Genomic DNA, 15,000 nt, shown 5'->3' on the forward strand with positions numbered 1-15,000 from the left:
TCTGGAGCTGATGGAGGTATTGATCTGGAGCTGATGGAGGTATTGATCTGGAGGAGCTGATGGAGGTATTGATCTGGAGCTGATGGAGGTATTGATCTGGAGCTGATGGAGGTATTGATCTGGAGGAGCTGATGGAGGTATTGATCTGGAGGAGCTGATGGAGGTATTGATCTGGAGCTGATGGAGGTATTGATCTGGAGGAGCTGATGGAGGTATTGATCTGGAGCTGATGGAGGTATTGATCTGGAGCTGATGGAGGTATTGATCTGGAGGAGCTGATGGAGGTATTGATCTGGAGCTGATGGAGGTATTGATCTGGAGCTGATGGAGGTATTGATCTGGAGGAGCTGATGGAGGTTTTGATCTGGAGCTGATGGAGGTATTGATCTGGAGGAGCTGATGGAGGTATTGATCTGGAGGAGCTGATGGAGGTATTGATCTGGAGGAGCTGATGGAGGTATTGATCTGGAGCTGATGGAGGTATTGATCTGGAGGAGCTGATGGAGGTATTGATCTGGAGCTGATGGAGGTATTGATCTGGAGGAGCTGATGGAGGTATTGATCTGGAGCTGATGGAGGTATTGATCTGGAGCTGATGGAGGTATTGATCTGGAGGAGCTGATGGAGGTATTGATCTGGAGCTGATGGAGGTATTGATCTGGAGGAGCTGATGGAGGTATTGATCTGGAGCTGATGGAGGTATTGATCTGGAGGAGCTGATGGAGGTATTGATCTGGAGGAGCTGATGGAGGTATTGATCTGGAGGAGCTGATGGAGGTATTGATCTGGAGCTGATGGAGGTATGGATCTGGAGGAGCTGATGGAGGTATTGATCTGGAGCTGATGGAGGTATTGATCTGGAGCTGATGGAGGTATTGATCTGGAGGAGCTGATGGAGGTATTGATCTGGAGCTGATGGAGGTATTGATCTGGAGCTGATGGAGGTATTGATCTGGAGCTGATGGAGGTATTGATCTGGAGGAGCTGATGGAGGTATTGATCTGGAGGAGCTGATGGAGGTATTGATCTGGAGCTGATGGAGGTATTGATCTGGAGCTGATGGAGGTATTGATCTGGAGGAGCTGATGGAGGTATTGATCTGGAGCTGATGGAGGTATTGATCTGGAGCTGATGGAGGTATTGATCTGGAGCTGATGGAGGTATTGATCTGGAGGAGCTGATGGAGGTATTGATCTGGAGCTGATGGAGGTATTGATCTGGAGGAGCTGATGGAGGTATTGATCTGGAGGAGCTGATGGAGGTATTGATCTGGAGCTGATGGAGGTATTGATCTGGAGGAGCTGATGGAGGTATTGATCTGGAGGAGCTGATGGAGGTATTGATCTGGAGCTGATGGAGGTATTGATCTGGAGGAGCTGATGGAGGTATTGATCTGGAGCTGATGGAGGTATTGATCTGGAGCTGATGGAGGTATTGATCTGGAGGAGCTGATGGAGGTATTGATCTGGAGCTGATGGAGGTATTGATCTGGAGCTGATGGAGGTATTGATCTGGAGGAGCTGATGGAGGTATTGATCTGGAGCTGATGGAGGTATTGATCTGGAGGAGCTGATGGAGGTATTGATCTGGAGGAGCTGATGGAGGTATTGATCTGGAGGAGCTGATGGAGGTATTGATCTGGAGCTGATGGAGGTATTGATCTGGAGGAGCTGATGGAGGTATTGATCTGGAGCTGATGGAGGTATTGATCTGGAGGAGCTGATGGAGGTATTGATCTGGAGCTGATGGAGGTATTGATCTGGAGGAGCTGATGGAGGTATTGATCTGGAGGAGCTGATGGAGGTATTGATCTGGAGGAGCTGATGGAGGTATTGATCTGGAGCTGATGGAGGTATGGATCTGGAGGAGCTGATGGAGGTATTGATCTGGAGCTGATGGAGGTATTGATCTGGAGCTGATGGAGGTATTGATCTGGAGGAGCTGATGGAGGTATTGATCTGGAGCTGATGGAGGTATTGATCTGGAGCTGATGGAGGTATTGATCTGGAGGAGCTGATGGAGGTATTGATCTGGAGGAGCTGATGGAGGTATTGATCTGGAGCTGATGGAGGTATTGATCTAGAGCTGATGGAGGTATTGATCTGGAGCTGATGGAGGTATTGATCTGGAGCTGATGGAGGTATTGATCTGGAGGAGCTGATGGAGGTATTGATCTGGAGGAGCTGATGGAGGTATTGATCTGGAGGAGCTGATGGAGGTATTGATCTGGAGCTGATGGAGGTATTGATCTGGAGGAGCTGATGGAGGTATTGATCTGGAGCTGATGGAGGTATTGATCTGGAGGAGCTGATGGAGGTATTGATCTGGAGGAGCTGATGGAGGTATTGATCTGGAGGCGCTGATGGAGGTATTGATCTGGAGGAGCTGATGGAGGTATTGATCTGGAGCTGATGGAGGTATTGATCTGGAGGAGCTGATGGAGGTATTGATCTGGAGCTGATGGAGGTATTGATCTGGAGGAGCTGATGGAGGTATTGATCTGGAGCTGATGGAGGTATTGATCTGGAGGAGCTGATGGAGGTATTGATCTGGAGCTGATGGAGGTATTGATCTGGAGGAGCTGATGGAGGTATTGATCTGGAGCTGATGGAGGTATTGATCTGGAGGAGCTGATGGAGGTATTGATCTGGAGGAGCTGATGGAGGTATTGATCTGGAGCTGATGGAGGTATTGATGTGGAGCTGATGGAGGTATTGATCTAGAGCTGATGGAGGTATTGATCTGGAGCTGATGGAGGTATTGATCTGGAGCTGATGGAGGTATTGATCTGGAGGAGCTGATGGAGGTATTGATCTGGAGGAGCTGATGGAGGTATTGATCTGGAGGAGCTGATGGAGGTATTGATCTGGAGCTGATGGAGGTATGGATCTGGAGGAGCTGATGGAGGTATTGATCTGGAGCTGATGGAGGTATTGATCTGGAGCTGATGGAGGTATTGATCTGGAGGAGCTGATGGAGGTATTGATCTGGAGCTGATGGAGGTATTGATCTGGAGCTGATGGAGGTATTGATCTGGAGGAGCTGATGGAGGTATTGATCTGGAGGAGCTGATGGAGGTATTGATCTGGAGCTGATGGAGGTATTGATCTGGAGCTGATGGAGGTATTGATCTGGAGCTGATGGAGGTATTGATCTGGAGCTGATGGAGGTATTGATCTGGAGTTGATGGAGGTATTGATCTGGAGGAGCTGATGGAGGTATTGATCTGGAGGAGCTGATGGAGGTATTGATCTGGAGGAGCTGATGGAGGTATTGATCTGGAGGAGCTGATGGAGGTATTGATCTGGAGGAGCTGATGGAGGTATTGATCTGGAGGAGCTGATGGAGGTATTGATCTGGAGGAGCTGATGGAGGTATTGATCTGGAGGAGCTGATGGAGGTATTGATCTGGAGCTGATGGAGGTATTGATCTGGAGCTGATGGAGGTATTGATCTGGAGCTGATGGAGGTATTGATCTGGAGGAGCTGATGGAGGTATTGATCTGGAGCTGATGGAGGTATTGATCTGGAGGAGCTGATGGAGGTATAGATCTGGAGCTGATGCAGGTATTGATCTGGAGGAGCTGATGGAGGTATTGATCTGGAGCTGATGGAGGTATTGATCTGGAGGAGCTGATGGAGGTATTGATCTGGAGCTGATGGAGGTATTGATCTGGAGCTGATGGAGGTATTGATCTGGAGGAGCTGATGGAGGTATTGATCTGGAGCTGATGGAGGTATTGATCTGGAGGAGCTGATGGAGGTATTGATCTGGAGCTGATGGAGGTATTGATCTGGAGCTGATGGAGGTATTGATCTGGAGCTGATGGAGGTATTGATCTGGAGGAGCTGATGGATGTATTGATCTGGAGCTGATGGAGGTATTGATCTGGAGCTGATGGAGGTATTGAGTTGCTGTTGTGTGGACTCCACCAGGTGGCAGCAGCAGCACATCCTTTAATGTTCCTCCTGTAATAAAAGCAGAGGTCGTCGCCATGGTAACCTGTGGTCACTGAGCTCCAGCTCCATGTTGTGACTGTAAAACTAAAGTATTTTCTCTTAAATCCTTTTCACGTTTGTTCTTTATGTAAGAAGTGGGCGTGGCTGACCCCCACAGGTCATTTTGCTTCAAACTTTAGCTTCAAGGTTATGTTTTCCTGTTTTTAAATAAAGTTGTTTTTATTCAGGCTGCGTCTGATCCACCACTTCCTGTCCACGGAGGAAGCTGATTGGACCTTCTCTAAACTCCTCCATGAACTGCCCTGGAGCCAGAAGACCAACTACAGACTCGGTCAGTCCTGGTTTGGACCTGGTTTAGACCTGGTTTAGACCTGGTTTAGACCTGGTTTAGTCCTGGTTTAGACCTGGTTTAGACCTGGTTTAGACCTGGTTTAGTCCTGGTTTAGTCCTGGTTTAGTCCTGGTTTAGACCTGGTTTAGTCCTGGTTTAGACCTGGTTTAGACCTGGTTTAGACCTGGTTTAGACCTGGTTTAGTCCTGGTTTAGACCTGGTTTAGACCTGGTTTAGACCTGGTTTAGTCCTGGTTTAGACCTGGTTTAGTCCTGGTTTAGACCTGGTTTAGTCCTGGTTTAGTCCTGGTTTAGACCTGGTTTAGACCTGGTTTAGACCTGGTTTAGACCTGGTTTAGTCCTGGTTTAGACCTGGTTTAGACCTGGTTTAGTCCTGGTTTAGTCCTGGTTTAGACCTGGTTTAGTCCTGGTTTAGACCTGGTTTAGACCTGGTTTAGACCTGGTTTAGTCCTGGTTTAGACCTGCTTTAGTCCTGCTTTAGTCCTGCTTTAGTCCTGGTTTAGACCTGGTTTAGACCTGGTTTAGTCCTGGTTTAGACCTGGTTTAGACCTGGTTTAGTCCTGGTTTAGTCCTGGTTTAGACCTGGTTTAGTCCTGGTTTAGTCCTGGTTTAGACCTGGTTTAGACCTGGTTTAGTCCTGGTTTAGACCTGCTTTAGTCCTGCTTTAGTCCTGGTTTAGACCTGCTTTAGTCCTGGTTTAGTCCTGGTTTAGTCCTGGTTTAGACCTGGTTTAGTCCTGGTTTAGTCCTGGTTTAGTCCTGGTTTAGACCTGGTTTAGACCTGGTTTAGTCCTGGTTTAGTCCTGGTTTAGTCCTGGTTTAGTCCTGGTTTAGTCCTGGTTTAGACCTGGTTTAGTCCTGGTTTAGACCTGGTTTAGTCCTGGTTTAGTCCTGGTTTAGTCCTGGTTTAGACCTGGTTTAGTCCTGGTTTAGTCCTGGTTTAGACCTGCTTTAGACCTGGTTTAGACCTGGTTTAGTCCTGGTTTAGACCTGGTTTAGACCTGGTTTAGTCCTGGTTTAGACCTGGTTTAGACCTGGTTTAGTCCTGGTTTAGACCTGGTTTAGTCCTGGTTTAGTCCTGGTTTAGTCCTGGTTTAGACCTGGTTTAGTCCTGGTTTAGTCCTGGTTTAGACCTGGTTTAGTCCTGGTTTAGACCTGGTTTAGTCCTGGTTTAGACCTGGTTTAGACCTGGTTTAGTCCTGGTTTAGACCTGGTTTTAGTCCTGGTTTAGTCCTGGTTTAGACCTGGTTTAGTCCTGGTTTAGTCCTGGTTTAGACCTGGTTTAGTCCTGGTTTAGTCCTGGTTTAGACCTGGTTTAGTCCTGGTTTAGACCTGGTTTAGACCTGGTTTAGTCCTGGTTTAGACCTGGTTTTAGTCCTGGTTTAGTCCTGGTTTAGTCCTGGTTTAGTTCTGGTTTAGACCTGGTTTAGTCCTGGTTTAGACCTGGTTTAGTCCTGGTTTAGTCCTGGTTTAGACCTGGTTTAGTCCTGGTTTAGTGTTGTTAGCTTTAGTGTTTCATTTTCAGTTCTTTGTCTTTTGCTCTTTCTCTCTTTGTCCAAAGTGTTTGTATAAATTCTAAATCATGAGTCAGATTTTCCTCTCTCCCTCTCTCCTTTCCTCCTTCTCTCCTTCCCTCCCTTTCTCCCTCTCTCCTCCTCTCCTTCCCTCCTTTCCTCCTTCTCTCCTTCCCTCCTCTCTCCTTCTCTCCTTCCCTCCCTTTCTCCCTCTCTCCTCCTCTCCTTCCCTCCTTTCCTCCTTCTCTCCTTCCCTCCCTCCCTCCTTCTCTCCTTCCCTCCCTCCCTCCTTCTCTCCTTCTCAGATATTTTCCACTGTCTCTCAGGACTAAACCCAGACGACACTTTATGGTTTTCTCTGATAAACAGAATGTTCTTTTTCTGGATTAATCGAGACTAAAAATACAGATGAATGTTTCCTCTCTGAGCGGGACGTCCCACCAGACTCTGAGGGTTTGTGTTTCCTCTCTGAGCGGGACGTCCCACCAGACTCTGAGGGTTTGTGTTTCCTCTCTGAGCGGGACGTCCCACCAGACTCTGAGGGTTTGTGTTTCCTCTCTGAGCGGGACGTCCCACCAGACTCTGAGGGTTTGTGTTTCCTCTCTGAGCGGGACGTCCCACCAGACTCTGAGGGTTTGTGTTTCCTCTCTGAGCGGGACGTCCCACCAGACTCTGAGGGTTTGTGTTTCCTCTCTGAGCGGGACGTCCCACCAGACTCTGAGGGTTTGTGTTGATGATAAAACCAGAATCAGGAAAGAAACAGAATCCTCAAACATGGAACTTGCTTTGGTGAAACACTGAACACAACATACAGAACCAAAAAGGATTAAAGCCTGTCGTGGTGGTGATGAGGGCGGTGTCGTCGTCGTGGTGATGAGGGCGGTGTCGTCGTCGTGGTGATGAGGGCGGTGTCGTGGTGGTGATGAGGGCGGTGTCGTCGTGGTGGTGATGAGGGCGGTGTCGTGGTGGTGATGAGGGCGGTGTCGTCGTCGTGGTGATGAGGGCGGTGTCGTCGTGGTGATGAGGGCGGTGTCGTCGTGGTGGTGATGAGGGCGGTGTCGTGGTGGTGATGAGGGCGGTGTCGTCGTCGTGGTGATGAGGGCGGTGTCGTCGTGGTGATGAGGGCGGTGTCGTCGTCGTGGTGATGAGGGCGGTGTCGTGGTGGTGATGAGGGCGGTGTCGTGGTGGTGATGAGGGCGGTGTCGTGGTGGTGATGAGGGCGGTGTTGTCGTCGTGGTGATGAGGGCGGTGTCGTGGTGGTGATGAGGGCGGTGTCGTCGTCGTGGTGATGAGGGCGGTGTCGTCGTGGTGGTGATGAGGGCGGTGTCGTGGTGGTGATGAGGGCGGTGTCGTGGTGGTGATGAGGGCGGTGTCGTCGTCGTGGTGATGAGGGCGGTGTCGTCGTGGTGATGAGGGCGGTGTCGTCGTGGTGATGAGGGCGGTGTCGTCGTCGTGGTGATGAGGGCGGTGTCGTGGTGGTGATGAGGGCGGTGTCGTGGTGGTGATGAGGGCGGTGTCGTCGTCGTGGTGATGAGGGCGGTGTCGTGGTGGTGATGAGGGCGGTGTCGTGGTGGTGATGAGGGCGGTGTCGTCGTCGTGGTGATGAGGGCGGTGTCGTGGTGGTGATGAGGGCGGTGTCGTCGTGATGATGAGGGCGGTGTCGTGGTGGTGATGAGGGCGGTGTCGTGGTGGTGATGAGGGCGGTGTCGTCGTGGTGATGAGGGCGGTGTCGTGGTGGTGATGAGGGCGGTGTCGTGGTGGTGATGAGGGCGGTGTCGTCGTGGTGATGAGGGCGGTGTCGTCGTGGTGATGAGGGCGGTGTCGTCGTGGTGATGAGGGCGGTGTCGTCGTGGTGATGAGGGCGGTGTCGTCGTGGTGATGAGGGCGGTGTCGTCGTGGTGATGAGGGCGGTGTCGTGGTGGTGATGAGGGCGGTGTCGTGGTGGTGATGAGGGCGGTGTCGTCGTGATGATGAGGGCGGTGTCGTGGTGGTGATGAGGGCGGTGTCGTCGTGATGATGAGGGCGGTGTCGTGGTGATGATGAGGGCGGTGTCGTGGTGGTGATGAGGGCGGTGTCGTGGTGGTGATGAGGGCGGTGTCGTCGTGGTGATGAGGGCGGTGTCGTGGTGGTGATGAGGGCGGTGTCGTCGTGGTGATGAGGGCGGTGTCGTCGTGATGATGAGGGCGGTGTCGTCGTGGTGATGAGGGCGGTGTCGTGGTGATGATGAGGGCGGTGTCGTGGTGGTGATGAGGGCGGTGTCGTGGTGGTGATGAGGGCGGTGTCGTGGTGGTGATGAGGGCGGTGTCGTGGTGGTGATGAGGGCGGTGTCGTGGTGGTGATGAGGGCGGTGTCGTGGTGGTGATGAGGGCGGTGTCGTGGTGGTGATGAGGGCGGTGTCGTGGTGGTGATGATGAGGGCGGTGTCGTCGTGGTGATGATGAGGGCGGTGTCGTGGTGGTGATGAGGGCGGTGTCGTCGTGGTGATGAGGGCGGTGTCGTGGTGGTGATGATGAGGGCGGTGTCGTGGTGGTGATGAGGGCGGTGTCGTCGTGGTGATGAGGGCGGTGTCGTCGTGGTGATGAGGGCGGTGTCGTGGTGGTGATGAGGGCGGTGTCGTCGTGGTGATGAGGGCGGTGTCGTCGTGGTGATGAGGGCGGTGTCGTGGTGGTGATGATGAGGGCGGTGTCGTGGTGGTGATGAGGGCGGTGTCGTCGTGGTGATGAGGGCGGTGTCGTGGTGGTGATGATGAGGGCGGTGTCGTCGTGGTGATGAGGGTGGTGTCGTGGCTGGAGGTGCAGCAGTTTGTCACAGGGAAAAGAGCAGGGGAGAAAGTACACAGCCCTGTGGAGTTCCTGTGCTGATGGTCCCAGTGTCTGAGACGTTCTTCTCCAGCTCTCAGTGCTGCAGGTGGAGTCTGTGCTGCAGGTGGAGTCGGTGCTGTAGGTGGAGTCTGTGCTGCAGGTGGAGTCAGTGCTGCAGGTGGAGTCGGTGCTGCAGGTGGAGTCGGTGCTGCAGGTGGAGTCGGTGCTGCAGGTGGAGTCGGTGCTGCAGGTGGAGTCGGTGCTGCAGGTGGAGTCGGTGCTGCAGGTGGAGTCGGTGTTGCAGGTGGAGTCTGTGCTGCAGGTGGAGTCTGTGCTGCAGGTGGAGTCAGTGCTGCAGGTGGAGTCGGTGCTGCAGGTGGACTCGGTGTTGCAGGTGGAGTCTGTGCTGCAGGTGGAGTCGGTGCTGCAGGTGGAGTCGGTGCTGCAGGTGGAGTCGGTGCTGCAGGTGGAGTCGGTGCTGCAGGTGGACTCGGTGTTGCAGGTGGAGTCGGTGCTGCAGGTGGAGTCGGTGCTGCAGGTGGAGTTGGTGCTGCAGGTGGAGTCGGTGCTGCAGGTGGACTCGGTGTTGCAGGTGGAGTCTGTGCTGCAGGTGGAGTCGGTGCTGCAGGTGGAGTCGGTGCTGCAGGTGGAGTCGGTGCTGCAGGTGGAGTCGGTGCTGCAGGTGGAGTCGGTGCTGTAGGTGGAGTGGGTGCAGCAGGTGGAGTCGGTGTTGCAGGTGGAGTCGGTGCTGCAGGTGGAGTCGGTGCTGCAGGTGGAGTCGGTGCTGCAGGTGGAGTGGGTGCAGCAGGTGGAGTCGGTGTTGCAGGTGGAGTCGGTGCTGCAGGTAGAGTCGGTGCTGCAGGTGGAGTCGGTGTTGCAGGTGGAGTCGGTGCTGCAGGTGGAGTCGGTGCTGCAGGTAGAGTCGGTGCTGCAGGTGGAGTCGGTGTTGCAGGTGGAGTCGGTGCTGCAGGTGGACTCGGTGTTGCAGGTGGAGTCGGTGCTGCAGGTGGAGTCGGTGCTGCAGGTGGAGTCGGTGCTGCAGGTGGAGTCGGTGCTGCAGGTGGACTCGGTGTTGCAGGTGGAGTCGGTGCTGCAGGTGGAGTCTGTGCTGCAGGTGGAGTCGGTGCTGCAGGTGGAGTCGGTGCTGCAGGTGGAGTCGGTGCTGCAGGTGGAGTCGGTGCTGCAGGTGGAGTCGGTGCTGCAGGTGGACTCGGTGTTGCAGGTGGAGTCGGTGCTGCAGGTGGAGTCGGTGCTGCAGGTGGAGTCGGTGCTGCAGGTGGAGTCGGTGCTGCAGGTGGAGTCGGTGTTGCAGGTGGACTCGGTGCTGCAGGTGGAGTCTGTGCTGCAGGTGGAGTCGGTGCTGCAGGTGGAGTCGGTGCTGCAGGTGGAGTCGGTGCTGCAGGTGGAGTCGGTGCTGCAGGTGGAGTCGGTGCTGTAGGTGGAGTGGGTGCAGCAGGTGGAGTCGGTGTTGCAGGTGGAGTCGGTGCTGCAGGTGGAGTCGGTGCTGCAGGTGGAGTCGGTGCTGCAGGTGGAGTGGGTGCAGCAGGTGGAGTCGGTGTTGCAGGTGGAGTCGGTGCTGCAGGTGGAGTCGGTGCTGCAGGTGGACTCGGTGTTGCAGGTGGAGTCGGTGCTGCAGGTGGAGTCGGTGCTGCAGGTGGAGTTGGTGCTGCAGGTGGAGTCGGTGCTGCAGGTGGACTCGGTGTTGCAGGTGGAGTCTGTGCTGCAGGTGGAGTCGGTGCTGCAGGTGGAGTCGGTGCTGCAGGTGGAGTCGGTGCTGCAGGTGGAGTCGGTGCTGCAGGTGGAGTCGGTGCTGTAGGTGGAGTGGGTGCAGCAGGTGGAGTCGGTGTTGCAGGTGGAGTCGGTGCTGCAGGTGGAGTCGGTGCTGCAGGTGGAGTCGGTGCTGCAGGTGGAGTGGGTGCAGCAGGTGGAGTCGGTGTTGCAGGTGGAGTCGGTGCTGCAGGTAGAGTCGGTGCTGCAGGTGGAGTCGGTGTTGCAGGTGGAGTCGGTGCTGCAGGTGGAGTCGGTGCTGCAGGTGGAGTCGGTGCTGCAGGTGGAGTCGGTGCTGCAGGTGGAGTCGGTGCTGCAGGTGGAGTCGGTGCTGCAGGTGGAGTCGGTGCTGCAGGTGGAGTCGGTGTTGCAGGTGGAGTCTGTGCTGCAGGTGGAGTCGGTGCTGCAGGTGGAGTCGGTGCTGCAGGTGGAGTCTGTGCTGTAGGTGGAGTCGGTGCTGCAGGTGGACTCGGTGCTGCAGGTGGAGTCTGTGCTGCAGGTGGAGTCTGTGCTGCAGGTGGAGTCTGTGCTGCAGGTGGAGTCGGTGCTGCAGGTGGAGTCTGTGCTGTAGGTGGAGTGGGAGCTGCAGGTGGAGTCTGTGCTGCAGGTGGAGTCTGTGCTGCAGGTGGAGTCTGTGCTGCAGGTGGAGTCGGTGCTGCAGGTGGAGTCTGTGCTGTAGGTGGAGTGGGTGCTGCAGGTGGAGTGGGTGCTGCAGGTGGAGTCTGTGCTGTAGGTGGAGTGGGTGCTGCAGGTGGAGTCTGTGCTGTAGGTGGAGTGGGTGCTGCAGGTGGAGTCTGTGCTGCAGGTGGAGTCTGTGCTGTAGGTGGAGTCTGTGCTGTAGGTGGAGTCTGTGCTGTAGGTGGAGTGGGTGCTGCAGGTGGAGTCTGTGCTGTAGGTGGAGTCTGTGCTGTAGGTGGAGTCTGTGCTGCAGGTGGAGTCTGTGCTGTAGGTGGAGTGGGTGCTGCAGGTGGAGTCTGTGCTGTAGGTGGAGTCTGTGCTGTAGGTGGAGTCTGTGCTGCAGGTGGAGTCTGTGCTGTAGGTGGAGTCTGTGCTGCAGGTGGAGTCTGTGCTGCAGGTGGAGTCTGTGCTGCAGGTGGAGTCTGTGCAGGTGGAGTCCTCTAGTTTCTTCTCTGCTCGAGGATAATGACTTGACCCTTGTCAGACTCTGACACTTTCTCCATGACCACAGGATTCGTCTTTCCACCTGGTCATTTCAGAAACAGTGGGAGGAGCTTCATCAGGTGTTTGTCTGTTTCAGGAGGAGCTTATGAAGAGCCTCGTCTGACCTGCTGGTTTGGAGATCTGCCCTACACCTACTCCAACTCCACCATCAACGCCAACGCTGAGGTAAAGAGCTGCCCTGGCCCCTGGTGTAGTCCCAGAGAAGGCCCTGGCCCCTGGTTTAGAAGGCCCTGGCCCCTGGTGTAGTCCCAGAGAAGGCCCTGGCCCCTGGTTTAGAAGGCCCTGGCCCCTGGTGTAGTCCCAGAGAAGGCCCTGGCCCCTGGTTTAGAAGGCCCTGGCCCCTGGTGTAGTCCCAGAGAAGGCCCTGGCCCCTGGTTTAGAAGGCCCTGGCCCCTGGTGTAGTCCCAGAGAAGGCCCTGGCCCCTGGTTTAGAAGGCCCTGGCCCCTGGTGCAGTCTCTCTTGGCCTCACACGGCTCTGGTTCTTCCTCAGTGGCCCCTGGAGCTGCTCTCATTGCGCTCTCGTCTGCTCCAGAGCTTCGGTCTCACTCTCAACTCCGTCCTGTGTAACTTCTACCGCAGCGGCCATGACAGTATTGGTTGGCATAGCGATGACGAGCCGTCCTTAGGAGAGCGGCCCACTATCGCCTCCTTGAGTCTGGGAGACACTCGCGTCTTCAGCCTGAGGAAGAAACCTGCTCCGGTGAGAGACTCTTCTACGAGCTCTGTAAAGCATTTCATCCTTTCATCTTGTCATCTGCAGTAAGAACTGTACAGGAACCTCAGGCACCACATGACTCTCAGTTTAAGAACTGTACAGGAACCTCAGGCACCACATGACTCTCAGTATAAGACCTGTACAGGAACCTTAGGCACCACATGACTCTCAGTATAAGACCTGTACAGGAACCTTAGGCACCACATGACTCTCAGTATAAGACCTGTACAGGAACCCCCGGCACCACATGACTCTCAGTATAAGACCTGTACAGGAACCTCAGGCACCACATGACTCTCAGTATAAGACCTGTACAGGAACCCCCGGCACCACATGACTCTCAGTATAAGACCTGTACAGGAACCTCAGGCACCACATGACTCTCAGTATAAGACCTGTACAGGAACCTCAGGCACCACATGACTCTCAGTATAAGACCTGTACAGGAACCCCCGGCACCACATGACTCTCAGTATAAGACCTGTACAGGAACCTCAGGCACCACATGACTCTCAGTATAAGACCTGTACAGGAACCTTAGGCACCACATGACTCTCAGTATAAGACCTGTACAGGAACCTTAGGCACCACATGACTCTCAGTATAAGACCTGTACAGGAACCCCCGGCACCACATGACTCTCAGTATAAGACCTGTACAGGAACCTCAGGCACCACATGACTCTCAGTATAAGACCTGTACAGGAACCCCCGGCACCACATGACTCTCAGTATAAGACCTGTACAGGAACCTCAGGCACCACATGACTCTCAGTATAAGACCTGTACAGGAACCTCAGGCACCACATGACTCTCAGTATAAGACCTGTACAGGAACCCCCGGCACCACATGACTCTCAGTATAAGACCTGTACAGGAACCTCAGGCACCACATGACTCTCAGTATAAGACCTGTACAGGAACCTCAGGCACCACATGACTCTCAGTATAAGACCTGTACAGGAACCTCAGGCACCACATGACTCTCAGTATAAGACCTGTACAGGAACCTCAGGCACCACATGACTCTCAGTATAAGACCTGTACAGGAACCTCAGGCACCACATGACTCTCAGTATAAGACCTGTACAGGAACCTCAGGCACCACATGACTCTCAGTATAAGACCTGTAGATCTTTGTAGTTTGTGTTTTCCAGGAGAACGGCGACTTCACGTTCAGTCGTCACATTAAAGTTCCTCTGAGTCACGGCTCTCTGCTCATCATGGAAGGAGCCACGCAGGACGACTGGCAGGTGAGCCACACACTGAGCCACGCACTGAGCCACGCACTGAGCCACGCACTGAGCCACGCACTGAGCCACACACTGAGCCACACACTGAGCCACACACTGAGCCACACACTGAGCCACACACTGAGCCACACACTGAGCCACACACTGAGCCACACCCTCTCTGGGCCTCAGACAGTCGGCGCTGGGCGGCAGTAGCTCAGTGGTAGAGCGCTCGTTTTCTGATCTGAAGGTCGGCGGTACGACACCCGCTCGGTCAGAACCTGCGGTACGATCGCAGCTGCTTCATGTGAATACTGCCATTGTGTCCTTGGGCAAGACACTTAACGTGACTTTATTGTGGCAGAACGTGACTTTATTGTGACAGAACGTGACTTTATTGTGACAGAACGTGACTTTATTGTGACAGAACGTGACTTTATTGTGACAGAACGTGACTTTATTGTGATAGAACGTGACTTTATTGTGACAGAACGTGACTTTATTATGACAGAACGTGACTTTATTGTGATAGAACGTGACTTTATTGTGGCAGAACGTGACTTTATTGTGGCAGAACGTGACTTTATTGTGACAGAACGTGACTTTATTATGACAGAACGTGACTTTATTGTGATAGAACGTGACTTTATTGTGACAGAACGTGACTTTATTGTGGCAGAACGTGACTTTATTGTGACAGAACGTGACTTTATTGTGGCAGAACGTGACTTTATTGTGGCAGAACGTGACTTTATTGTGGCAGAACCTGACTTTATTGTGACAGAACGTGACTTTATTGTGGCAGAACGTGACTTTATTGTGACAGAACGTGACTTTATTGTGACAGAACGTGACTTTATTGTGGCAGAACGTGACTTTATTATGACAGAACGTGACTTTATTGTGACAGAACGTGACTTTATTGTGGCAGAACGTGACTTTATTGTGGCAGAACGTGACTTTATTGTGACAGAACGTGACTTTATTGTGGCAGAACGTGACTTTATTGTGGCAGAACGTGACTTTATTGTGGCAGAACGTGACTTTATTGTGGCAGAACCTGACTTTATTGTGACAGAACGTGACTTTATTGTGGCAGAACGTGACTTTATTGTGACAGAACGTGACTTTACTGTGACAGAACGTGACTTTATTGTGGCAGAACGTGACTTTATTGTGGCAGAACGTGACTTTATTGTGGCAGAACGTGACTTTATTGTGGCTGAACGTGACTTTATTGTGGCTGAACGTGACTTTATTGTGACAGAACGTGACTTTATTTTGGCAGAACGTGACTTTATTGTGGCAGAACCTGACTTTATTGTGGCAGAACGTGACTTTATTGTGGCAGAACGTGACTTTATTGTGACAGAACGTGACTTTATTGTGACAGAACGTGACTTTATTGTGGCAGAACGTGACTTTATTATGACAGAACGTGACTTTATTGTGACAGAACCTGACTTTATTGTGACAGAACC

General features: G+C 53.4%; 1 protein-coding gene across 1 annotated transcript in view; it reads left to right on the forward strand.

Moving 5' to 3' along the window:
* alkbh3 (alkB homolog 3, alpha-ketoglutarate dependent dioxygenase) overlaps positions 1–15,000 on the forward strand; it is a 21,521-nt gene that overhangs the window by 3,416 nt on the left and 3,105 nt on the right. The window contains exons 7-10 of the mRNA XM_072435759.1: positions 4,188–4,291; positions 11,649–11,737; positions 12,064–12,273; positions 13,445–13,540. Of these exons, the coding sequence (XP_072291860.1) occupies positions 4,188–4,291; positions 11,649–11,737; positions 12,064–12,273; positions 13,445–13,540 (499 nt within the window). The remainder of the gene's footprint in view (positions 1–4,187; positions 4,292–11,648; positions 11,738–12,063; positions 12,274–13,444; positions 13,541–15,000) is intronic.

This window comes from Eucyclogobius newberryi, unplaced genomic scaffold (genome assembly GCF_026437365.1).
Source record: "Eucyclogobius newberryi isolate DKJ021-1_F unplaced genomic scaffold, fEucNew1.0.hap1 SCAF_7, whole genome shotgun sequence".
Lineage (NCBI taxonomy): Eukaryota > Metazoa > Chordata > Actinopteri > Gobiiformes > Gobiidae > Eucyclogobius > Eucyclogobius newberryi.